Here is a 24,793-nt window from a genome sequence, read left to right as displayed (position 1 = left end):
CCACTTAGATAAGCACTCAGAAATCTCATGACTCCATTCTTCAACTGTATTCTGACACTCCTCTTATTTTTTGTGAAACGGTCTCAGGTAGCCCTGGTTGGCTTCCAACTTATTATGTATTAGTTAGCCTTGAACTCCTGATCCTCCTGCCTCTATCTCCCAAGGACTGGGATTATAGGTATGTATCACTGCCCTTGGCTGTTTATATATTTTAAAGCAGAAATGGTATCATCATTTGTGAGTTCAGAATTGATCTTCATTTAAACATCATTTCAGAACTCCTGATGTCTCTTGTTCCCCCAGCCTCCTACTAAAGAAATGCAGATGCTCTTCTGCTTGTGGTGGCATGTATCAAACAACTCACATAATGAAAGCATGGTAAGCTGAGAAATGTACTAACACAGCCAGCGTAGTGGATGTCACAGCTTAACCTTACTCAGAGAACACTTACATTATCTCGCCACTGGGCATCCACTGACTATCTCTAGCCCAAGAAAAAATTACAATTTAAAGTTTGAAGTGTGGTTTCTATTGAACATGTATCTTTTACATCATCACAAAGTTGAAAAGAATGTCTTCATTTGTCTACTTTGTTGTTGGAATAAGTTCTTACTATGTGGTTCAGGCAGGCCTCAAGTTTGCTATCTTTTGTCTTAACCCCCCAAATGCTACGATTAATATATATGTACCTCCATGCTAGGTGGTTAAAACTTCTGTTTTACTTAGGGTTTCTATTGCTGTGAAGACACACCATGTCTACAGCAACTCTTATAAAGGAAACCATTTAATTGGGATGGCTTATGTTTCAGAGGTTTAATCCACTATTGTCATGGAGGGACATGGCAGCATGCAGGCAGACATGGTGCTGGAGAAGGAGCTGAGCGTTCTATATCTTGAATAGGAAGTGAACTGTGACACTGGGTGTGGCTTGAGCATAGGAAACCTCAAAGCCCAACTCCACAGCGATGCCCTTCCTCCAGCAAGGCCACACCAATAAGGCCAAACCTCCTGCTGGTGCCATTCCCTTTGTGGGCCATGTTCTTTCAAACAACCACAGAGCCATTCTAAGACCCAGGGCCATTATCTATAATGCCCCGTTTAGTATTCTCTGTTCTTAATTGGCATCTAGTCCAAAGGCAGCCCCCCTGTGGGTATGCAGGGAAATACCAATGAAATGAAAAGATGAGCTGAACCAGTTATGTGCCACTCAGTGGATTATGGAATTGGGTAGCTGAGCGGATCTTCAGTGGAGCTGTTGCTGCAAAGAAGAGATGACCTTTAATTAAGGCCATGACAAGTGAAGAAGAAACAAAAGTTGTGAGATAACAGCAACAGATGGGAAGCGGGGTTCTTTTGTCTCTGTAGAGGGCAGGGTGCCCTAGAATGGGTTCCAGCCCCAAGACAGGGACAGGTACCTTGGAAAGCTCCTTGGTTCTGAAGGCATCCAGTGAACTCTCATTGGCTCCTGAAAATCCTAGGGAGAGAGTGTAAATCTCTGCTCAAGACCCCTGAGATGCAGCAGGTCTCCAAGGTGAAAGCCTCTGTTATGTTGGAACAGTGTAGGTCAGTGTACATCATGCATGTGTGGAGGTGAGAGGGTAACTCCCAGAGTCTGAGTTCGTGCCCTCAGTCTACTACTTAGGACCTGAGCATCAAACTCAGGTTCTGAGCTTGGCAACCACTGCCTTTACTCACCATCTCAGACTTTGAGCCACCAACACAGACTCTGGGTCTGTCTGTCTCTTGGCAAATCTCCAGTTTGCCTTGGAAATCACAATGGAGGGCAGGCCAGGCTGGAATGGCCCAAAAGAGATTCAAGCTAGAGCTCTGTGATCTCGGACCAGGACTGCCCTAATTTTCATAGCAGAGATGGTAGGACTAGTCTGTACATTCAAGGTGGCTCACACTAACCTAGATTGTACAGCACTGGATCCTGACTGCCTCCTTTGAACCTCACGAATCACACACCTGGAACTAACTACACACAAAGAAACTTCATCCTGACACAGGGAGACACCTGTACCCTTGTCCCATGTGACCCATTTATTAACCTGCAGGTGGTTCTCTACTTGCCATTAGATAATTGAAGGAATTAAAAAGAAAATCAAATGTATGTCTTGTAGATTCTTTTAAATGTTTGAAGGCACATAATTAGCAAAAAGAACTGCTTTGTGTTTTGGAAAGAACAAAAGACCATGCTGGTAATTGTGACAATCTGGTTGGCAGAAGTGAGAATAGACACGATGATAATCTAAACAGTGTAATCACAGTTGTGGGCAGAAACAAAAACTAAACGCTTCAGAAATAGAGGCGAGGCAAGAACCTGGGGTGTGTGTGACTGGTGACTGAAAACTTACAGAGATTGAGGCAGGAATGTTTGACTCGTGAAGCTTTTAGTGTCTGTGGGAGACCTGAAAATGCACATTAGATAGCTTGAAATTACAGAGGGGCTTCCAAACGGTCCGGATTGTAAGCAGAAGCCGTCCGAGGTTTATGGTGAGTGTGAGGTTACTGAGAATGGCCTTTTTATTTTAGTTATGATTATTACTTGGAGGCAGTGACTCACTCCGTCATCCTGGCTGGCCTCGAACTCATGGTGATCCTTCTGCCTCAGCCTCCCAACTGTGGGATGACTATAGGCTTGCACCACCATGCCGGGAAAGTTACTGAGAAAAAAACCAAAAAGGGTTGAGGACAGAATTCGGTTGAATACGGGTACTTCGAAAGCAGATCACAAGGGCAACAAGGGGAGGCATTCTTAACAGGGTCAAGATAACCCGTAAGGGCTTGCAAAGGAGAGCCGAGAGTATAAAGTTAGTCTGATTAACAGCTCTCCCGCTTCAGCGTCTTTGTCCCCCAAATTTAAGAGATCGAGCGGTTCTCCACGTTAGCACTGCTGGGGAGAACGGAAGCCAGATAGACAAAATGTGGCAGAGTGTAGGGGTGGAAGTCTTTCTTGTCCGTTTGGGTCCTACTTGCGTGCAACAAGAGCATCCTGGGCCACCTGAAAGGGCTCCTTCAACGAGCCGCGGTGCAGAAGGAGTTAACTCAGCTGTCCGGGGAAGGCAGGCGGCCGAAAAAGTTTGGATTTCAAGCTGCAGACATTGGCGCCCTTTCAGTCTGAGCCGCGGCGAGGAGGATGGAGACGGGATGCCGGGACAACGGACGAAGCTGGCCTAAAGATTTGCCTACCGCGCTCCGCCTCCTCGCTTCCGCAAAGTGGAGGGCGAAGCGGGCAGGGGCGGGTCCTGCAAAAGCGACCACGCCCCTTCCGCCCGCCCTGGTGGGCGGGGCTGGGCGAGGCCTCGAGGGCGGGGTCTGCGGGGCGGGGCCTGCAGGGTGGGGCCGATGGCGCGGGGCGGGGCCTCGGGGACAGCGACAGCCCGCGCACTGGGCAGGAGTTGCCGCTGCTGCTGCTGCCGCCCGCGTCTTCAAGGTCTCAGCGCTTCCTCACCGGAGACCGGACTCGGCCGCCATGTCCGCCGCAGAGGAGGTTGATGGGCTGGGTGTGGTCCGGCCACACTATGGCTGTGAGTGCCGGGGGGCTTTGGGGTGCGCGGGCGAGGGGCCAGGCTCGGGTTTTCCCGGGGGCTCAGCCGGGCGGGTGCTCGGGGTGGCCTGGGACCACACGGACCCGGAAGAGCAGCCCAGCTGTGTGGCTGGCAGAAAGGTTGGCGCCTGAGCCCTCTCGAGCTCCGGAGGTGGCGGGTAGGAACCTGGAGGCCTCAGCCTTCCCCAGGCGCTGCGGCAGGGGAGCCCCACCCAGCGCCTCCGCCGCTTAGCTCTACTGAGATTGGGGAAGACGGCCTGGGGTGAGGTGGCAGGAGGACTCTGCAGGGCGTGTCCTGGGCACTGGACCCAGGGGTTCTGCTCCGGCGTGGTGGGAAAGTGCAGTGCTGCCCCGATTGCTGCCTGCGACGGTGGCCCAGGGTGCAGACCCGCGCGGCCAGACTAGCTGCGAGGTGCAGTTTTGGGCGAGCCACTCAAGCTTTCTCGGGCCGGGTTCTCTTGTTAGCATTTCAAAAGTAAAATTAAAACACACGCACACACCCAAATACCCCCCCCCACACACACACACACTTCCTCATTTTCTGTGGTCATCCCTGCAACATCAGTGAACTAATTAACTGTACGTGGGATAGTAGTTACAAGAGGATCCCTTTGGGTCTCGAGTTTAGATTTTGTTTTATGTTCTGGGAAAAGTACATTCTTAAAGGACACGTTAACGTATCCACAGTTATGTGTGAGATAGTGTGCTACGTTTGTGGAATTGGAGATGGTTAAGACTATGCAGTACCTTCAAAAACTATCAGAGACAGACAGGTGTACAAACGGTTGATAATCAGATGCAGGGTTGGGAATTTAACCCTGTGGTAGAGCACAAGGCCCTGGGTTCAGTCATCAGCTGGGGGCAGGGAGGGAGATAATAAGGTGCAATAAAGACACATGATGCATGAACCAGGTATAAAAAGTAATGGGAATGAAGAGAAGGGACTTAGGGAGGCCGTGGGAGCACAGGGGCTGACTTCTGAACAGACTTGAGTGATGCTCTGTGTAGGGCAGGGTGTGCAAGACCTGACTTCCAGGGGGCTGACATTAACTAAATATGGTATTGAAGAACATAGGGACACTCTGTGGAAGAGACTGAATGGTGTGGTCGTGTAGTGGTGGGATTGGAAAGGAAAGCAGTGAAAAAGTATTTCCCAAAGTAGTCGAGGCCAGAGTGAGAAAGGCTGTGATTGCTTTTCTAAGGAGTTAGGAATTCATTTCTTACCTTGGGATGAATATGGAGGAGGCAGGTTACTTCAAGGTTAAGCCCACAGGCCCTGGAGACAGGTGGATTTGAATGTGGGTCCCTTTATTAGCCTTAGGGCTGGGTTCATCCAGCTTCAGTTTCCTCATCTGTCCAGTAGTGGTAATCACAGGATTGTTCTGGGCTATAGTGAGAGAATGTATGGAAAATGTTTAATCCCATAGCTGCTGCCTTGGGCTGTGAATAAAGAGGGAGAGTGTCATGCCCTCTGTATTAGTTCTGACCAAGGACAGGCCTTAGTTGGTACCTTTTGAGGCTACAATAAAATGTAGTACATATATATTTAAAACATTTAAAAAATTGATTCCTTGAGAATTCCATATATACATAAAAGTGAAATATGATTATACCTATCTTCCATCTCTCCCCTTCAATAATTTATCTGAGACAGGATCTCACTGTATAACTTTAGCTGGCCTGACCTTGCTATTTGAGACAGTCTGGCTTTGGACTCAGAGGTCTGCCTGCCTCTGCCTTCCAAGTGCTGGGATTACAGGCATGCGCTGTCACTCCTGGCTCTTTGTCTTTTTTATCTTTTTTTTATGTGTATGGGCGATTTGTTGTCTGCATGTATGATGTCTGTGCACCATGTGTGTACCTGGCACCTGCAGAGGCCAGAAGAGAATGTCTGATCCCCTGAAACTGGAGTTACAGCCTGTTGTGAACCTTCACGTGGATGCTGGGAATTGAACTCAGGTCCTTTGCAAGAGGAGCCAATCCTCTTAACTGAGTCTGAGCCATCTTTCTAGCCTTAAAAAAAAAAAACAAAAAAAACCCAACTAGGTCCAGTTAGTATGTGCATGGGTATGGGGTTCTCTGGAACATGGGCAGCTTACCAGTTATCACCCTCCCATATCTCATATATATATATATATGTATTTATATCATATATATATGTATTTATATCATATATATATATATATATATATATATATATATATATATATATAAATTTATTTTACGTGTATGAGTGCCTGCATGTATACATGGTGTCCTTGGAGGTCAGAAACACGGCATCGGATTCCCTTGAATTAGACTTACAGATGCTTGTGAGCCGAGAGAGATGGGTACTAGGAACCCAGGTCCTTCCTCTTCAAGAGCAACAAGTGCTCTTAACTGCTGAATCATCTCTGCAGCCCCTTACCATAAGATGAGTGTGGTTGAAACCATATTGAAACCATGTGGGTTTGTTTTTATGGAAAATCATTTGTAGTATGCCTGGCTACCCATGTACCCACTAGTTAGCCTGCTTTCTTAGGTGATGAGCAGCAATTTTATGGCGATGGCCCTCATTGATTGCTGAGGAAAGGAGCAGATCTTGGCCTTGACACTCTTTCCTTCTTGTTTTAGCTGTCCTGGATAATGAGAGACTCACTGCGGAGGAGATGGATGAAAGGAGGCGGCAGAACGTGGCTTACGAGTACCTTTGCCATTTGGAAGAAGCAAAGAGGTAAAGGTGGACCAGGGAAGGGGATTGATGTGCGGCGCTTTCTTTAGGACTTGTTTTTATTTACGTGTGTGTGTTTGTCTTGGTACCCGCGTGTGGGTGCCTGCGGAGGTTGGAAGAAGGCAATAGATCTTCCTGGAGCTGGAGTTACAGGCAGTTGAGTCCCCTGATGTGGGTGCTGAGAGCCCAACTCCGGTCCTCTCCTGACTGCTGAGCCACCTGTCTAGCCTCCAGATAGCTTTCTTTGTGTGTATTACATTTTACGTCAGAATGTTGGAGGTTGGTAGCAGAGTGTTTATTTATGGGAACAAGTGGTCCAGGGTGGTTTGTCCACTGTGTTGCATGTTTGTGCATACGGAAGCGGTTTTTAGGGCTGTGTTATCCAGCTTTAATGTGTAGAGTGGTTGATTGGGTACTGCCGCTGTCTGTTGGAAATAACATCGGAAGATTTATGTATTTTTATGTGCACTGTATCTATCTGCGTGAAGGGGTCAGATCCGCTGGAATTGGAGTTACAGGCAGTGGTGAGCAGCCATGTAGGTGCTGGGAGTTGATCCTGGGTTCCTCTGAAAGAGCAGCCTTAGGAATAACATTTTAAGTTAGGGTTTGGTGTTCTTGGTCTTAATGTTTCCTGATTCTTCACAGGTTATTGTTTATGTGTTCAGCCCCGTTCCCCTTGTGACTTGTGGAGAGGGGATTGGTTTGGGAGGCTGAGGAGGGTAGTGCTGTAACGGGCTGAGGAGGTAGGTACCTTAGTCGAGTATGCCCAAGGTCCTGGGAGACACCCAGCGCCAGAAGAAAACCAAAGACCCTTATCTAACAAGGTAGTGCTGTAGGTATAAATTCATCCAGATCAATGCTGCAGCATTGGGGGACCTGTCATTGAATGCGTGTGCTCCCATGTGCCTCCCCTACCCACCCCCCCACTTTTTTTGGAGACAGACTCTTAGGTAGCCCCGTTGTGGCCTCAAACTCGTTGTGTTTCTGAGGCCTATCTGATCCCCCTCCCACCACCTCCCAAGAGCTGAGATTACAGGCATGCACCACCACGCCCATCTCCTCTGCATTGGCTAGGAAGAGGATGAGCAGCTGCTGTTTATCTTTCCCAGCTATCTCCAGACCTTGTGATCTTAATTTTAGGGTGTCAGTTTGTTATCAGTCACTCCTTTTGTTCTGTTGCTTCTATTCCTTTGCGAGATTCCAGAGGAGATAAGTACAATTACAGATTGTGTACAGTGAGGAATAATGAAAGATATTTGTCATCCAAGTTTACCAAAAAATCAAGGATGGTTCAGACGGGGCTGAGGAAACAGGAGTAAAGATTTGACTCTGTGTGTTTTTTAAATAATTATAAAAATGTAAAAAGCACTCCAGGAAAGTTGAGAGTCCATACAACAAGTATTCTTGAGCCCCAGAACGCTAAGCCTTCAGAGCTGCCCTTTTCTCAAAAAATGACAAAAACAGCCTCAGGAGAAGGGTCGCCTGGACTCTTAAGATTTACTTTTTATTTTGAATCGCATGTGCACATGTCCACAGAGGCCAAAGGCGTCCGAGTCCCTGGAACTGGAGTGGAAGGAGATCAACCCACCTGACATGGTGCTAGGGACTGAACCCGGGTCTTACCTCCAGAACCGTCTTCCTGTCCCTTTAGAGTCTTCCTGAGTCTCGGCTGCTTCCCTGACTTTACAGCCTTTTTAGAAAGTCAGAGGAGGATAGTAGTGATAATTTAGGTGAGGATTAGCAATAATAATACTAGTCTTTTTTCTTTTTCTTTTTCTTTTCTTTTTTTGAGACAGGGTTTCTCTGTGTAGCCCTGGCTGTCCTGAAACTCACTCTGTAGACCAGGCTGGTCTTGAACTCAGAGACCCTCCTGCCTCTGCCTGACGCTAGTCTGAATGGAAGTTTATTACGATAGTTTTGGTAGTGCCAGGGGTAAAGCATGGAGAGCATTTGCCATACCACGGAACTTCTTTCCCAACTTCATGGTAAATGAAAGTGTAGATAGCAAGAGATGAATATATTGTGAGAAAGGGACTATTTTCTCCTAGAAGTTTGTAAGGGAATGAAAACACCAAGTTCTCTGTCGCTTAAACTGAACTTCTCGTTGTGGAAGGTCAAGGGATTTGTAAGCTGCAGCTGGTCGCAAGGCCACCCTGTGCTCTGTGGAGCCGTTGGCCGTTGGGACTCTGTTGAGGTGTCCGAAGACCCCAGCTCACTGATTTCCCTCTCCCCCAGTAGCCCTCCTGCTTTTGTTTCGGTATTGGATTTCTACTGTGTGTCACAATGTGACAGTGACGTTTCCATTTTACATTTCATTTGTAGTATTTCAGAGCATCTTGCCAATATCTGCTGTGATATTGCTGCCATACTGCTAGTCTAGCTTAAAGTTCTATTCTTCCCAAAGCACGGGGGATTTGGGCCTTGTGCTTGCTAAGTGCGAGGCAGAGCACTCTCTACCACCTGGCTACATCCGGGTCAACTTCTGTCCAAAGCAGCCAGCTCATTTCCGTGAGGAAACTGAGTCTACTTGGAGCTGCTCTGCTACTTAGGGGTGGGGGTTGTGTCATCTAGGCTGGCCTGGAGCTCATCCTGCAGCTGGAGGGGACAGGAACCATGAGTCCTGTGCCACAGTTGTCCACCACCACACCTGGCTCCTCATGGTTTCTCGGTTCAGGGATGTTCCTTGTTTGTGCAGTGGTCATTAACTGGGTGTGTGGTGTGCACATTAGACTCTCCTGGGAGAGTCTTTACAGATGTAGACAGTCTGGACCTTACTGTTGGACATGTCAGTAAGTGTCCTACTGTTGAACTGCACCCCCACCTCCATACCCAGATATGTTAAAGGCCTCTGGTGATTTAGCTGGGCCTTCTCACCCCAGGTGAGAAGTAAGATTTTCATACTTTTAACACATTTTAAAAGCTTGAATGGTTTTTCGATCCTAACCTCTTAGGGAGTTAACAATGCTCTTAACTTCCTTTTCACGTGCGGAACTAGTAACATTTTATTTGCAGAATTCCAGAGCCTGTATCTTCTGACAGGAACGGCATCCAGCATAGAAAAGCAACCCGTTTAGCTAACCCATTGAGAGGCCATTAGTCACTGAAGGGTTTTTCAGGTGGTTGCTTTGGCAAGCTTAGGAAGTGACTTAGGCAGCGGAGACATTTGTGGCAGTTTTTTTTTTAATTTTTATTTTAAAGCTTTGCATATAATAGTTGTACATCATCTTGTCATACCCTAGCATTGTGGAAATGCTGCCTGTTTTTTTTCCTAGGGAGTAAATGGTATCAAATTTGGATTCAGTACCAGGCCCTCTGTCCGCATCCCCAAAGCCAACAGCAACCTCTGATTAGAAAATCAGCTATGGAAGTGTCTAAGTTACAACTAGGGAGAGCCAGGAAACCTGGCAGTGTTATGGTAGGCCCAGAGGAGTAGAATTTCTACCAGTCACTTGATGTGATGCCTGCCAGTCAGTCATCATTAGCCAGGACTTCCTCGCCCTGCCCTGTTGCCTTACCTGGGCAGCTGGGCCGTGTCTGTGTGCTCTCGGGCTCATCTTCCCCTCCTCCGGCAAAAGCCCAGTGGGCCTTTTTGGGTTGGCCTGGTTCTATTTCCTCTCAAGTTGGAGGATCCCCAAGGTCTGGGGTTTACATCAACTCAGAGGCCAGGAATAAAGATGAGAGAGATCCAGGGGAGGAAGGCTCCCTCCTCACTTCTATTTATAACTCCGCTGCTCCTGCTGAGCACTCCACCTTTTAGTACAGAGGCGCCATTGTGTGTCCTGGGGCTCTCTCTTTCCCTGGACCTTAAACAGAGTTTGTTCCTGGGGAGAGGAAGCCATGTGGAGATCGAGATTGGATGCGTGAAGACTGTTGTGCTGTCTGTGTCTGTGTGTGTAGAGAGATTAGAGTATGCGGCAGGAACGGGTTTGGGGTCATAAGTTTCCCAAAACGTTAAGAGTGGATTTCATAAAAGTATGTCCTGGGAATGGTTGAGAAACAATGCAGAGATTTCTGCTTTATTGAAAAGTGGCTTCGGTATGAAAGTTAAGTTGGTATTCTAATAAAATTTTAGAATGCTAAGGGCTGTATAGCAGAGCAGAGGTTATCAAAGGGCGCCTTTTAGTGCTTACAGCTGTCTATCATCTATCTGGATCTAGATCCATCGATCTACCTACCTACCTGTCTGTCTGTCCGTCTATGTCTGTTCTGATTGGGCTTGACATTTGTTCAGCAAAGGAGTATCTGCATGAGTCAGGAATGCCATTTGACTCAGGTGAGGAAGCTGACATTGACATGTGAGGTCTGTAGATGCTCAGGACCCGAGACAAGACTGTAACAGAAGGATCAGAAGGTAGCTAGGGTAAAAAAAGAAAGGGAGCCAAGAAAGAACATATTAGGGAGGTCAGGGGAGTGGCGAGTATGGTGGGTGGGAGGTGCAGGAACATCCAGTTAGGTTCAAGAAGACAGTTAATTCTATACTCTGTCAGCTAATCTGCTTAGTCCCTTCCTTTGGGGACTTTTGCTGTATCCCTTTGAGTCTTCCCTGGGCCACCTTCTTCTGAGTGCCCACACCCCAGCTTAAGGGCATAGACACTCCCCCGGCTACCTTTGTAGAAGGCCAGTCCAGGCTGTGGCTGGTTGGAGGTTGTCGGAAACTGCATGATGTTAACAAGAGCTGTATTAAACAGAAGCACTTTACCTTCAGTGGAGGGAGCTGAAAAAGTATTTTGGAGAGAGAACAACTCTTGGAAACAGATTCCCTTTTGTGTGTACATCTTTGCTGTGGGCATAGAACATTTTCTGGGTTGGCCTCTGTAGATCACCTTCCTGAATGGTATTAGAGGTCCAGGAACATCTGGCTATTTCCAGGCTCTGACTCTGGTTTTGAAAACAGAAGTTAACATATTTACAAGGCAAAACCCCCTAATGAATAGGCGAGGTAGCTAGAAAAAACAGCGTGCTCACCAGTGTTCAGAATTCTTAGATGCAGAAATATAGCTTAAAAGTGGAGGAAAGAAGCAGATGTGTTATTCACATAGTAACAGTGCTACTCAGACGGTAACAGTGCTTCTCAGACTTAAAATAAAAGTAAGGGACAATATGTGCCCTTGGTAAAATATTTAGAAAACATAGACATTGTTCATAATTTCATCATCTGTAAATGAGGGTGTTTTTACTGAATTAAAAATATAGCCAAGTTGGCCAGGCGGTGGTGGCGCACGCCTTTAATCCCAGCACTTGGGAGGCAGAGACAGGCGGATCTTTGTGAGTTCGAGGCCAGCCTGGTCTACAGAGCGAGATTCAGGAAAGGCGCAAAAGCTACACAGAGAAACCCTGTCTCGAAAAACCAAAAATAAAATAAAATAAAATAAAATAAAATAAAATAAAATAAAATAAAATAAAATAAAATAAAATAAAATAATAAATATGCATGTATAAACATACACACACATGACAATTGGAAAAAGACAATAGTGGTGGTACACGCCTTTGATCCCAGCATTCGGGAGGCAGGGGCAGGCAGATCTGGGTGAGTTCGAGACCAGCCTGGTCTACAGAGCAAGTTCCAGGACAACCAGGACTACACAGAGAAACCCTGTCTTTAAAAAAAAAAAAGAAAGTTTGAAAATGAAAAAAAACTAAAAAATGTGAAGCTGTCTGGGTGTCTAGAGTGGTAATTCCGGCCTCTGAGAGGCAGAGACGTGGAGGATCAGGAGGTGAGAGTCACGGTCAGCACCACAGCCGTCAGCACGCGCCACACGAGACTCAGTCTCAAGTGACAAAGGAGGAGGAGCTGGGGTGAGGTGTGATCTGACACTCGGGAGGCTGAGACAGGAAGACCATGAGTTTGAGGCCAGCCTGCAAAACAAAAGGCTGGTGTGGTGGTGCACTCGTCTAACCTCAGGACTTGGAGACGGAGGCAGGAGGATTGAGAATTTGACACTAGCTTGGGCTTCCAAGTGGGACCTTCCTCAGAAACAAAAACCAGAATAAAACAAAACATTATTAGAAGTAGGCCGATATAATCGTCAAGTTGTTAGCAGGTACTGTCATTACGAAGAGCAGTCACACAGCTACCCCTCATGATTCCTATAACTGAAAAAAGTAAAGAAACAGCCCTTGAAGATCTTGACTGTTGAGGTCATTGGGCCATGGAAAAGAATGTCGAGATACTTGGGCGGAGTGGAAAGAATGGACTTTGAGTTTGAGCAGGTATGTGTTCTGATTCTGGTTTTGCAAGCCGCTTAACCTCAGGCAGTGGGACTGTGTTTCTCTGCGGGGTGGGAATACTCTGCATTTTACAGAGTTGGTGTAGGGTTAAGTGGTGGCCCAGGGAGATACAGAAATCACTCAGTAAATGCATTCTATTTTATTGAATTTTTATGTTCTTTGGTGTTGTATGTACAAGGATGTCGGATCCCCTGGAACTAGAGTTACAGAGAGTTGTGAGTTACTATGTGGGTGCTGGGAATTGAACCCAGCTTCTTTAAGAAGCAAGAGCAGCCAGTGCTCTAAAGCACTGAGCCCCAGTGAATACATTCTTTATCCTTGTCCGTGGCCAAAGGAAGATCTGAAGATTTAATAGGAACTTGAAGCACTGTTAATACACTTTCAGAGTCCTAAGTGAGCTGTACCCAGCGTGTGGCCTAGGATGCACAGCTAAGCACGTGGCCTGACACCTTTGTTCACAACAACCTCGAGTCACAGTGTCAGTAGTTGGACACAGTGTAAGGTGGTGGCCCTAGTGTTTCCACTGGGGGCTTGTAGTTTTTTGGAAAGGAAACACAGTCATGGGAGAATGGGGCAGAGAGAGTAAGGAGACGGCCTTATTGACCACTGTACCACTGTATCTAAAGTCCTTTTACCGTGAGATAATAAGAGGAAAGGGAGGGATTAAGGAATTACCTGTGTCTGTACATAGTTTTCGTTAGTTGTATCACAAATTTAAATGATCATTTTATGTGTGTGTGTGTGTGTGTATGTGTGTTTGTCTGTATGTGGGTAGGTATGTACACACACATGCAGGTGCTTGGGGAGGGCAGATGAGCGATTGGGATCTCCTGGAGCTAGAGTTACAGGCTCTTGTGAGCTTCTGACGTGGGTGTTGGGGACTGAACTCAGGTCCCCTGCAAAAGCAGTGTGTGCTCTTAACCATTGAGCCATCTCTCCAGCACCACACATTCAAAATTTTCTTGCTGTTTTCAACGTCTACATGATATTTTTTTTTTTAGATTTATCCAGTTTAAAGCCATGTTGCTTTGATTATTGGCCAAGTTGAACATTTTCTTACATTTTTGTGTGTAGTTTTTATTTTCACATCCAGATTTTCTGTTGACTGCCTGTCTTTTTGTGGTGTGTGTGTGTGTGTGTGTGTGTGTGTGTGTGTGTGTGTGTGTGTGTGTGTATCCCATGTAGCTCAGGCTAGTTTTGTTTTTTTTTTTTTTTTTTTTTAGTTTTTCGAGACAGGGTTTCTCTGTGTAGCTTTGCGCCTTTCCTGGAACTCGCTTTGGAGACCAGGCTGGCCTCGAACTCACAGAGATCCGCCTGCCTCTGCCTCCCGAGTGCTGGGATTAAAGGCGTGCGCCACCACCGCCCGGCATCAGGCTAGTTTTGAACCTTTGATCTTCCTGCTTCTTCTTCCCAAGTCTGGAATTACAAATTTGTGCAAGTTAGCCAGGGATAGGGGCACATGCCTTTCATCCCAGCACTCGGAAGGCAGAGGCAGCAAGGCCACCTTGGTCTACAGAGCAAATGCCAGGACAGCCAGAGCTGCATAGAGACCCTCTCTCCCAATATTGAAAACCAAACTAAGTCAAAGCAACAACAACAATAAACCAGCCAGTCAGCAGTGGCGCACGCTTTTAATCCCAGTACTCGGGAGGCAGAGCCAGGAGGATCTCTGTGAGTTTGAGGCCAGCCTGGTCTACAGAGTGAGTCCCAGGACAGTCACCAAAACTACACAGAGAAACCCTGTCTCAAACAAACAAACAAACAACAACAAAAACCAAAAACCAACCAAACAAAAACCCACAGTATGCAGCTTAAAGCAGTCTTCTTGTCTGGTAGCAATTTCTGTCGAATTTGATAACTGAAGTTTGTAGTCTAGTTCTGGACTTGCCTGTTGCCATGAGGTATGTGCTTCTCTCTCAATGCAGAGCCCATTTGCTTTGCTCGTTCTTACGGAGAAACTGAAGCCGCTCCACGCTGGCTCCTTGACAAATGCTGTGATTTGTTTGGTTTTTCACTTTTATGGAATTTTTGTTCCCTTCAGATTGGCATTGTCTTAGCAATTGTGTCTGTAATGTGGACTCTTCAGTGGTAGGGATTGAACCCGGGGCCTCCGGTGTGCTGTGTGAGACTCAGGCACTTGACTACCAAGTCAACCCTCAGTCGAAGATCTTCTTGATTTATAATATAGTTTTAAAAAGTTTTTCCTCCTTCCCCTTTTCTCTCTTAAATTAATTTTCAAGTTAGCACACGGAGTAATGTGGTTCACTGTGGCAATTTGATTTTCACGCACAGGTGCCATTATATTTTGTTCGAATTTGTTCTTCCCTGTGTCCTCTGCCCTCCCCTTGGCTGGTCCCTCCCTGTAATATCTTTCTGTTTATTGTAGCTCTAGGAAATTACCCATTTTGTCTTTAATAATTGCCCTGATTCATGGTTCTGTCCGGAGGGAGAGAGCTGCAGAGTGTCCTCATGATGTCTCTTCATCTCATTTGTTTATGGAAAGTCAGAGCGGCAGAGATGTATCGTAAACCATCAGCGGGCGGCCTTCATCCTCCGTGTGTGCGCCGCGCTCTGCCGGTGCTCGCCGTCCTGGTTCTGTTCTCACTGGCCCTGCTGTCTAACTTCTGAGTCTTCAATTCCATCTGTTAAGTCTTTTTACTCCTCTTTGCTACGCGGGCTTTCATTAGTTCATGCACAAGAGTGGGGTACATAGAAACCCCCTCGGAGGTGGAGAGAAGGAGTCTCCTGGGAAACGTGGGCTTGACACTTTGCAGTTCTTCTTAGGGACCGTGGTGTGGAGGTGGACGTGACCACAGACCAGTGCTAATCCAGCTGCTGAGTGTACAGACTGTTGACCAGTCACGATTGAGAAAGCCTAAGAGAGCTAAGCAGCCTCTTCATTTGCCCTAATTTGGCATCTCTTTCTCCTGGATGTAGACACGGAAGCAGTAATTGTGCTCATGCCTTTTAAACCCCAGTGACAAAAGAGCAAAAATGTATTTGAACTCCCGAGTTAGTGTATTCTAGGAATTCCATTTCCTGGCCCGGCCTGGTGGGCTGGCTGTCCCTGATCCTATACGGTTCCCTCTGCTTCACGGGGTAGCAATGTGAGGATACTTGCTGGGAGGTAGCAGGACCGGTTTGGGGTATTTTTAAACTCTATGGTATTTGATGGACCTCTGTTGCTTCTAATTGTGGCCGCCTAAATAAACCCTGTGACAAGTATTTGTGTAATGAAAGTGCTGGTAGGCAAAATGAGACCTTCCGGAAGTGATTCATATTATGGCTGCTGTTTGTTTCATTTGGGACTCCGTTGCTTAGAGACCATATCTTTGAGCAGGCTGAGTGTGAAGTACTAGTTAAATGTCAAGGGCCAGGGCCTACCTGATCAAGTAAATTGCAGCTCTGCTGCTTCATTTTAATTTTGGAAGACTCCTCCTGATAGTGGCCTGGCAATGTTTTTAATAAAACGTTTAAACATATAAATGAAAGATTTGGTTAGTGATTTAGTTTGAAAAGTAAAAGTTTACTTTAGAATTTCAGAAAGCTTCTTATAATTGTTAGGGGAGACTTGGTTATTTCAGTAGGCATATTATGTTATAGGAAGTGTAATCCCTTATGTTTCAGAAAGCTAAAAGGAAACAACAAAATCCCCGTGAAAGCCCAGGCCCCCAGCCTGCCCTTTGCAAGGACCGAAATGTCCCCACGTGTCGTCCCAGTCAGCGACTTCCTCTTGCTCCGTCCCCTTCCCTGTGCTCATCCGTAGCATTTCTTGAGTCCTCTCTTTCTTTCTCTGTGTGTCCGTGTCCACAGTGTGGACTGTGACATGCTGAGCACTTCACATGCGGATCTGGTTAGCTGTTCTGGATGCCCCGGGAGGCAGATAAGAAAGCAGAGCGCACAGGAGCTAATCACTCAGGTAGTGGAGTTCAAGTTCGGCGAGGACTCCAAAGCCCTGTTCTTAACCGCCACGCCCTCACTACCCCCACTACTCCGAGGTTCCTGGAATCTGTACAAATAACGACACGGTAGTAACTATCGTTAATCATACTGAATGCTGAAGAAGCTTCAGTCGAACGTTACTGTGATGCAGGCGTTATTTTTATTCCCAAGAGGGGAAAAATGAATTAATAACTTTTGTCCCAAGGTCGCTTAACTGTTTGCATAATTCAAGCCTCGGTCTGTGTCACACCAACCATTGACACTGCAGGCATGGAAGGGGCAGCAGAAAGGCCCAGTGTTGAGACAGCTGGGGTCCAGCTGGCCAGTGGCCGAGGACTGGTGTGTCGGCTGCTTCCTGCGGCCTCGTCCACCTCCTAACGTCCAGTTTGTCTTCTGGTGTGTTTTATCTAGTGAGGATTGAACCAAGAGTCTCACACATGCTGGGCAAGTTGCCTACTGCTAACCACACCCTCAACCCTAGTGGTTAAACCAACATTTGAAGCAGGGTCTCCTTAAGTTGTCCAGGCTAGCTTCAGGTTTCTGTCTTTCCGCTCCGGTCCCAGAGTAGCTTGGATTTACAGGCACAGTCCACCACACCCAATTCCGTCATTTATTTTTGTCTTTAACTGGATCATTGGACCATTCCTCGTCCTTTTCTACTTTCTAACCTGGTCACTGCCTTTGGACGTAGCTCCTGTCCCACCAGACGGTCACTTGCTAAACAGTGACCTCAGGCAGACAGGGAGTGGCAGGTTGGGTTGGAAATTGCTTTACCTCGTTTTGGCAAGAATTGTGTTTGCGGGGTTGGGGGTGGAGGAAGGACTTGTCTAAAGGCCTCTATTTCTTCCTTACTGAGAATGCCTTCCTGTTGACTCACTGGAAATCCAAACGAAAAGCAGAAGGGGCCGGAGAGGCAGCTGCCAGCCCAAGGCTTTGCTGCCGCCACCGGGGCACATCCCTGAGGGACTGAGGAGATACTGGGTCCTAAGACTTGTGAGATTTTTGAGGACAGAAAGAAGAAGAGGGAATACTGGTATTATTGTGATAATAATATTGAGATTTTTTTTTTTAAAGTATAGTTTTGCCCAAGTTGATTTTTTTTTAATTCAAAACCAGAGAATACACGGATGTGGTACATAATTCAGAGGGTAGAGGAGTATACCCTCTGAATAGTGAGTAGAAAGAAAGCCCGCCTGTTTTCCTTGCTCCTGTTTCTCCTGCCCCAGGATCGTCTTTTCCAGATAGAAGGCTGTCAGGATTGTCCTCTCGCTAGCCTCTCTGCTGATGAATAGGGGTCCTTTTCCTTTAGAAGTGGCTGTGCACTGTGCGTTTGGCCACTCTTCCACACAAATGCAACAAAGTGCTTCATTTTTATTTTATTTTATTTTTGGTTTTTCGAGACAGGGTTTCTCTGTAGCTTTGGAGCCTATCCTGGACTAGCTCTGTAGACCAGGCTGGCCTCGAACTCACAGAGATCCACCTGCCTCTGCCTCCCAAGTGCTGGGATTACAGGCATGCGCCACCACCGCCCGGCCTCATTTTTATTTTTCAGTGACTTTGCTTTTCAGTTGTGGACTTGACCCTCTATGAGCATTTCCTGCCCCTCTTAGCTCTTGTTATTATAAACAGTGCTGTAGTTAGCAGTGTTGTGTGTATGCTATTGGCAATCATCGTACCTCAGCCTCCTGAAAGCTTTGATCATAGACATGAACCACCGTGGTTACTCTATTAGACTTTTCCTATTGGTTTGTAAGAGCTCTTTATATATTGAGGAACTTGGTCCTTTTTATGCCATATGTGTTGTAAATATTTATTCCATTTTGCCCTTTAAACTTTTATTTTGTATAAGGTGTTTGTTAAGTTTCAAACCTGGCACAGATGACTGAGGTGCCTATTTCATGTATCAAAGCGGATCTTAAAGAGGGTTTGAGACTTAATAGTGTTTAAAATAACAACATCTTAAAACATATTTGACTTTATTAATCTTATTTTTTAGCTTCTGGGGTCCTTCTCTTCAGGCCATTTTTATACAGTCCTATTGTATATGAAATGATATAAAATCATTCTGGGGTTGGAGGGATGGCTAAGTGGTTAAGCGCACCAATTGCTCTTCCAGAGGATCTGAGTTTGGTTTCCAGTACCTATGTTGGATAACTCACAATTGCTTTAATTCCAGCTTCATGGGGATTTGACTCCTATGCCCTCTTAGGTACACGTACTCAATGTGCGAGCGTGGAGATACACACACACACACACACACACACACACACACACACACACACACACGCGCACACACTTACTTTGCACTAGTCTCAGGGGTCATACACTCTGTGCCCTCAACAAACCTGGTCAAGCCATCTGACCTCAAAAAGCTAATTGGAGCCAAAATAATAGCAAAAACAGAAAGAAAAAAAAAAGGGATTTTGTCCATGTAGCCAAGTTGGGAAGAGGGACAGAGAGAGCCAGCACGGTCCCCAAGGTCCACCTTCGGGGGCCTGACCTGAGGGTAGGGCTTGAGAAGGAAGCAAGATGCACACAACTAAACAGTCCAACCAAGTGTGGTCCTAGTGCGTCAGTCTTAGCGGCCTGCAGGGTCACCTGACTAGGTATTTCCCCCGGAAACAAGGTCCTCTCTGGACGCCCCCAGGCTTCACTGTTTCCTCTCCAGCAGGAGAGTCCTGGGGACATTTCCAGTTTCTGGGGGTCCATTCTTTCAGCAGTCTGACAGTCAAGAGGGAGCACACGCATCCCTTTAAGAACATAGCCTACTAAACAGGCTTGTTACACACTCACACATATAACATATACATAATTAGAAATTACTAGAAACCACGTCTTAAAAATATTTCCTTATGGGCTTCTCCCCTCCCCCTTCAGTGAAGGGGATTGAACCCAGCGCCTTGACCATGTTAGGCAAGTATTCTGCTGGACTTTACCTCCAGGCCAGTCCCATCTAATGGTGTTTTAAAATATATATATGCACACATGTATATGTAGTATTATTTAATATAAATATATGTATATATGATATATTTGATATGAATGTATGCAATATATAATATATGTAAATTATAAAACTGGACATATATATGTAGAGTTTTAGCATTTCATTTAACTCTTTGATTCATTTAGAATTTTGGCATGAGGGCTTGGATAGATCTGTTTGGATATCTTTTTTTTTTGGAGACAGGGTCTAACCATGTAGCCCTGGCTGGCCTACAACTCACTGTGTGGACCATACTGGCCTAGAACTCAAAGAGATTCATCTTCTTATGCCTCCTAAGTGCTGGGATTAAAGGCATGTGCCACCACATCCAGATAGTTTTTGGATAATATCTTAAATTTTATTCATCATTAATAGCTGTCTTTTTTTTTCTTTTTCTTTTTTTTTTTTTGGTTTTTCGAGACAGGGTTTCTCTGCGTAGTTTTGTGCCTTTCCTGGAGCTCACTTGGTAGCCCAGGCTGGCCTCGAACTCACAGAGATCCGCCTGGCTCTGCCTCCCGAGTGCTGGGATTAAAAGCGTGGGCCACCACCGCCCAGCTATTAATAGCTGTCTTAATAAACAGTCAGGGGGATGTTCTGTACCTTTTGTGTGTGTGTGTATGTGTGTATGTGTGTGTGTGTGTGTGTGTGTGTGTGTGTGTTGCTAAGGAAGAGGATGGTGTATACAGCATTCCTCAAATCGCCTGTCTTGGAACCAGTGTTCTGAGCTCCTCTGGTCTGGCACGTTCAGTTCTCTGTCAGAGTTAGGGACTGACCTCACTGAGAACCTGTGATGTTTATGGTGATCTCTTTCCTGCTCAGTGTGTTACACATGCTTTCCCTGGTCACTGACTCCTCATTCCTGGAGGCTGACAGGGTTTCAGGACTTTCACTAATTGGTTGAGTATAATGGCCGAACTGTTTAAACTGTTGTCCATGATCTTTAGGACATTGTTTTTTTAATTTATTTTTATTTGTTTATTTTTTTGAGATGATCTCATGTAGCCAAGGCTACTCCTGATTCTCCTCCTACCTCTACCTCCTCAGTGCTGGGACTGCAAGTGTCCACCATCACAGGAGTGCACCGTCACACCCAGCTCTCTAAGTTGTTGCTGGAGGGCTTCTCTCCAGGTTCCACCAAGCCCCGCAGTCCCACAATCCACGTATAAAATAATCACTCAGACGCTTATATCACTTATAAACTGTATGGCCGTGGCAGGCTTCTTGCTAACTGTTCTTTTATCTTAAATTAACCCATTTTTATAAATCTATACCTTGCCACGTGGCTGGTGGCTTACCAGAGTCTTTACATGCTGCTTGTCCTGGCGGTGGCTGCAGTGTCTCCCTCCTTCTTCCTGTTTCCTCAATTCTCCTCTCTCCTTGTCCCACCTACTTCCTGCCTGGCAACCTACTTCCTGCCTGGTCACTGGCCATCAGTGTTTTATTTATATAGAGCAATATCCACAGCACTAAGTCATTGTACAGAACAGAACTGTGATTTTGAAGAGTTGGGATTCAAAAGGAAATGAAAACATATCACAGATTATGAACTTGTGAACTGATTTCTGACAAAACAGAGGGATGGGGAAACTCAGGGACACACTATCAGGTAGACCGCTTCTGAGGACCTCCTGAGGACAGGGGTGATGTTAGGAGCCTCCCTGACTCCTCAGCATGGCCTTCTTCAGGAGAACTCTGCTGCAGGAACATCTCCTGAACAGGGTCACCAGATTGGTGAGTCACAAAAGCAAGGAATGTCCAGATTGCAGCAAGCATTTGAAAGTATGTCTTGTGATACTTTTGCAGAGTCATTGGATAAATACAAATTAGATGCAATGTAATTAAAGTGATTTATAGCTGCCTGAGTTAGCCAGACTTTAAAAGGGGTGCTAGAGGTGGTGGCTGCTCAATGGGTATAAGGCTTCTTTTGGGGGGTAAAAGTGTTCTGGCACTATATTGTAATAATGGTTAGACAACATAATGAATATAACAACAAAAAAAAAGTCACCAAATTGCTTGCTTTAAAATGGTTAAAAATGGTGAGTTTGCAAAGTTTGTCTCAGAAAAAGAGCGGGTGGGTTTTTTTTTTTTTTTTTCCTGAGATGAGGTCTTGTGTAGGTCACGCTAACCTTCAGTGTGTTATGTAGTTGAGGGTGGCCTTGGCCCTCTGGTCTTTCTGTCACCACCTCTTAAATGCTTGAGATCCAACCCAGGGCTTCATGCATGTCAGGCCATCATCTACCAACTGAGCTAGATTCTCAGTCCCTGCTTGATACCCCCCACCCCCACCCCCCCCACCCCCCGCACGTGCCACAGGGTTTCTCTGTGTAGACCAGGCTGGCCTCGAACTCACAGAGATCCGCCTGCCTCTGCCTTCCAAGTGCTGGGATTAAAGGCGTGCGCTGCTGCTGCTGCTGCTGCTGCTGCTGCCGCTGCCATCATCCTGGGTTGTTTCTTTGTTTTTGGAGTTTTTGTTTTTTGAGATAGGATCTCCTATAGCCTATGGACTCAAACTCACTGGATAGCCAGGATGACCTTGAACTCTTGACCCTCCTGCCTCTCCTAAATTCTGGGATTACAAGTATATGCCATCACTCCCAGCTTTAGCTATTGGATTTTCAACTCAAAGAAAGCTTTTCAGGGCATCTTCTGTGTCAAATATTGGATCTTACGGAGACATAAGTGATGTGTCAATTAAATTTGAACTGCTAGGGAAATGGTTAATACAAGAAATTCTGTTTTTAAAATACACTGATTTATCCACAGTGTAGTAATAATAGTTTTCTACACTGTGGTTAAAAAAGGTCTAAGCACAGAATAGGAGAGAAGTAGCATTAGTGGGAAAGCAAATGAAATCCGAGGTATCTGTTAACCGTTGTGTCTGGTGACCTGAATTTGACCCCTGGCGTCCTGAAGGTGGAAGGAGAGAGCCTGCCCTGACCTCACCTGTGCAGTGTGGCCTGGGCTGTGCGCACATACAGTAATAATAAATTAAAGAGCAGCAGCACCCCAAGGTGGACAGTGTCTGAGGAATGACATTGAGGTTGACCTCTGGTCTTAACATACATGTACAAGCATGTGCGTGTGCACCCGTTCCAAGTGCACACACACACGAAGTTGTTGGAGCCACTTTGGAAAACCTCATTGTAGAAGATTTTCAAACATAGACTTATAGCTCAGTAGAAGCTTCTTACTCTGCTCTAAGCTATTTCTGAAGTTACTTAAAGATTTATTTATTTATCTATCTTATGTATATGCATGCTTTGTCTGCAAACCAGAAGAGGACATCAGACCCCATTATAGACAGTCATGAGCTGCTGTGTGGGTGCTGGGACTTGAACTCAGGACCTCTGGAAGAGCGGCCAGTGCCAAGCTGAGCCGTCTCTCCAGCCTGTTTCTGAAGTTATTTAAAGATAAGTTTTATTTTCGTCTCCTGTTTTATTAAACACTGTTTTGAATGACTTGATAATGTTTCACTGCCCATTTTTCTCTGATGTGGAAAAGGGGTGAGGGGAATAAAGTATTTTTATTACTTTAAAACAAAAACATTTTCAAACTCTTGTATTGTTCTGGACAGTTTAGTACCAGGGAGGTTTTGAAACTCTAAACCTGTCCTGCCATTAAGAGGCTTCCATCCGGGGCTGGAGAGATGGCTCAGCAGTTAAGAGCGTTTACTGCTCTTCCAGTTCCGTTCCCAGCCACCCAGGTGCGTAAAACTCCAGCTCCAGGGGGTCTGTGACCTCTCAGTCTTCTCTGTGCCTACACTGAAGTGTGTACAGATCTACACACACATAATTAAAAACAGTGACTCTTGTTTTTTTTTTAAAGAGGTCTCCATATTAGTAGGACAGACATAAGCATTGAAAAGTTACCCAACATGAACGAATGGGAGGTCTGAATGTCACCAGGTGACATATGGTGACTACGGGAATGGTGCAGACAGTTACTGTGTAAAAGTTTAGATGGGGGGAAGGGTGTCTGCTGATTGAGTTTTGCAAGCAAGGCTAAAATTGTGAAGGAAAACATGGCGTCCACATTCTTGGTGGCCTCAGTTACTTTTTGGTGCTCAGGAGCACCTCTGACCCGAGTGCTCCTCATTAAGTAGGTGCTCAGAATCGTGGCTCAGTTCAGAGCGTGGCACGTAGGCGCTGTGGTGGGCTGGTGGTGTGGCGTCATGAAGTTGCTGTAATCCTCGGGGTTTTCTTTGTTTCTTGCTTCTTTTTTCTTGTTTGTTTAGACTTGAGTCCAGGGGTAGGATGTACCTTTAGCAAGAGCGGCTGAGAGATCGTCCAGAAGTTAGAGCCCTTTGACCAAAGACGGCGAGAGTGCCTTTCTCTGTGTGGGTAGTCACTGGTTCCAGCAGGTGACGAGATGAAAGAGATGCGTGCTATAGGAAAGTTTACAAGTTTGGGTGTTGTGGTTTCTGATCATGGGAAGGGCATCTTTTTAAGGCTTCTTTGGAATTGACAGGGATGGGTGAGGCTGATCAGGAAGTCTGGCAGGCATCTCCATCTCTACTTTCCTACCTCATGGCTTGCTGACATTTGTCTGCTCCATAAAATTCCTCAAAATGTTTGCACCCCAGCAGATCCCGTCTCATTTACCACGCCACCTTGGCCTCTTTTCCTGTTCTTCCTTGTCTTTAGGGCGGGCACCCAGTGTGATTTTCCTAGACACCAGAAGCCATTTACTGTGCGCCCCCTTAGCCCTGACACGCCCTGTCTGTGCTCATTCTCCCCTGTTCCTGCAAGGAATGGTTCCTCTGTGTCCCCAGGGTGCCGCAGCTGGTGGACCTTCCTCTCTCTCATCGATGGTTTTTGCTAAGATCAGCAGTGACCCCGATTCTGGTGGTGGTGGTGTGAGTGTGTGTGTGTGTGTGTGTGTGTGTGTGTGTGTGTGTGATTCTGGAGTTTGAACTGTGTGACACACTAAAAGAGTGTTGAGCTGAGGGCTCCACTCGGAGCTTTGTTACAGCTTCTCACAGCCCCCTCTCTCTCCCCTCTAAGATGTTAGGAACCTTAGAGGGAGGAGCTGTGTCCTTAATAAGATCCATAGTTAACCACGCCTTAAATTTGTTGTTGCCAAGTCATAAATTTGAAAATTAAATTTGATGTATGTTACTATAGTGACCAAAACTTATTCCCAGGGCTCTGGAGAAGATTGCTCTCGTAAAAAGAGGAACCTGTCTTCTGCTTTCCATAGGGGCTGCTCATCCTTTTTATCCGGTCTTTTCTTTTTTGTGAAGAGTTCTTGGGCTCAAACCCAAGGTTTACACATGCAAGGCAAGGGTCTTACCTCCGAGCCCCGGGCTTACACTTGAGAGTGGGTCACAGCAAGCCCTAGGCGAAACTGCTGGGACTCATCTACTGTCTTCACT

The 24,793-nt window shown here is 46.2% G+C and overlaps 1 protein-coding gene across 1 annotated transcript in view; it reads left to right on the top strand.

Moving 5' to 3' along the window:
• The first annotated feature begins 3,319 nt into the window (after positions 1–3,319).
• Iqgap1 (IQ motif containing GTPase activating protein 1) overlaps positions 3,320–24,793 on the top strand; it is a 102,392-nt gene continuing 80,918 nt past the window's right edge. Inside the window, exons 1-2 of the mRNA XM_006969991.4 lie at positions 3,320–3,530; positions 6,164–6,263. Of these exons, the coding sequence (XP_006970053.2) occupies positions 3,476–3,530; positions 6,164–6,263 (155 nt within the window). The 5' untranslated portion in view covers positions 3,320–3,475. The remainder of the gene's footprint in view (positions 3,531–6,163; positions 6,264–24,793) is intronic.

The sequence above is a fragment of the Peromyscus maniculatus genome, chromosome 1 (genome assembly GCF_049852395.1).
Source record: "Peromyscus maniculatus bairdii isolate BWxNUB_F1_BW_parent chromosome 1, HU_Pman_BW_mat_3.1, whole genome shotgun sequence".
NCBI classification, from domain to species: domain Eukaryota; kingdom Metazoa; phylum Chordata; class Mammalia; order Rodentia; family Cricetidae; genus Peromyscus; species Peromyscus maniculatus.
Note: the sequence above shows the minus strand (reverse complement) of the source record. Positions and strands in the feature narration are given on the sequence as shown.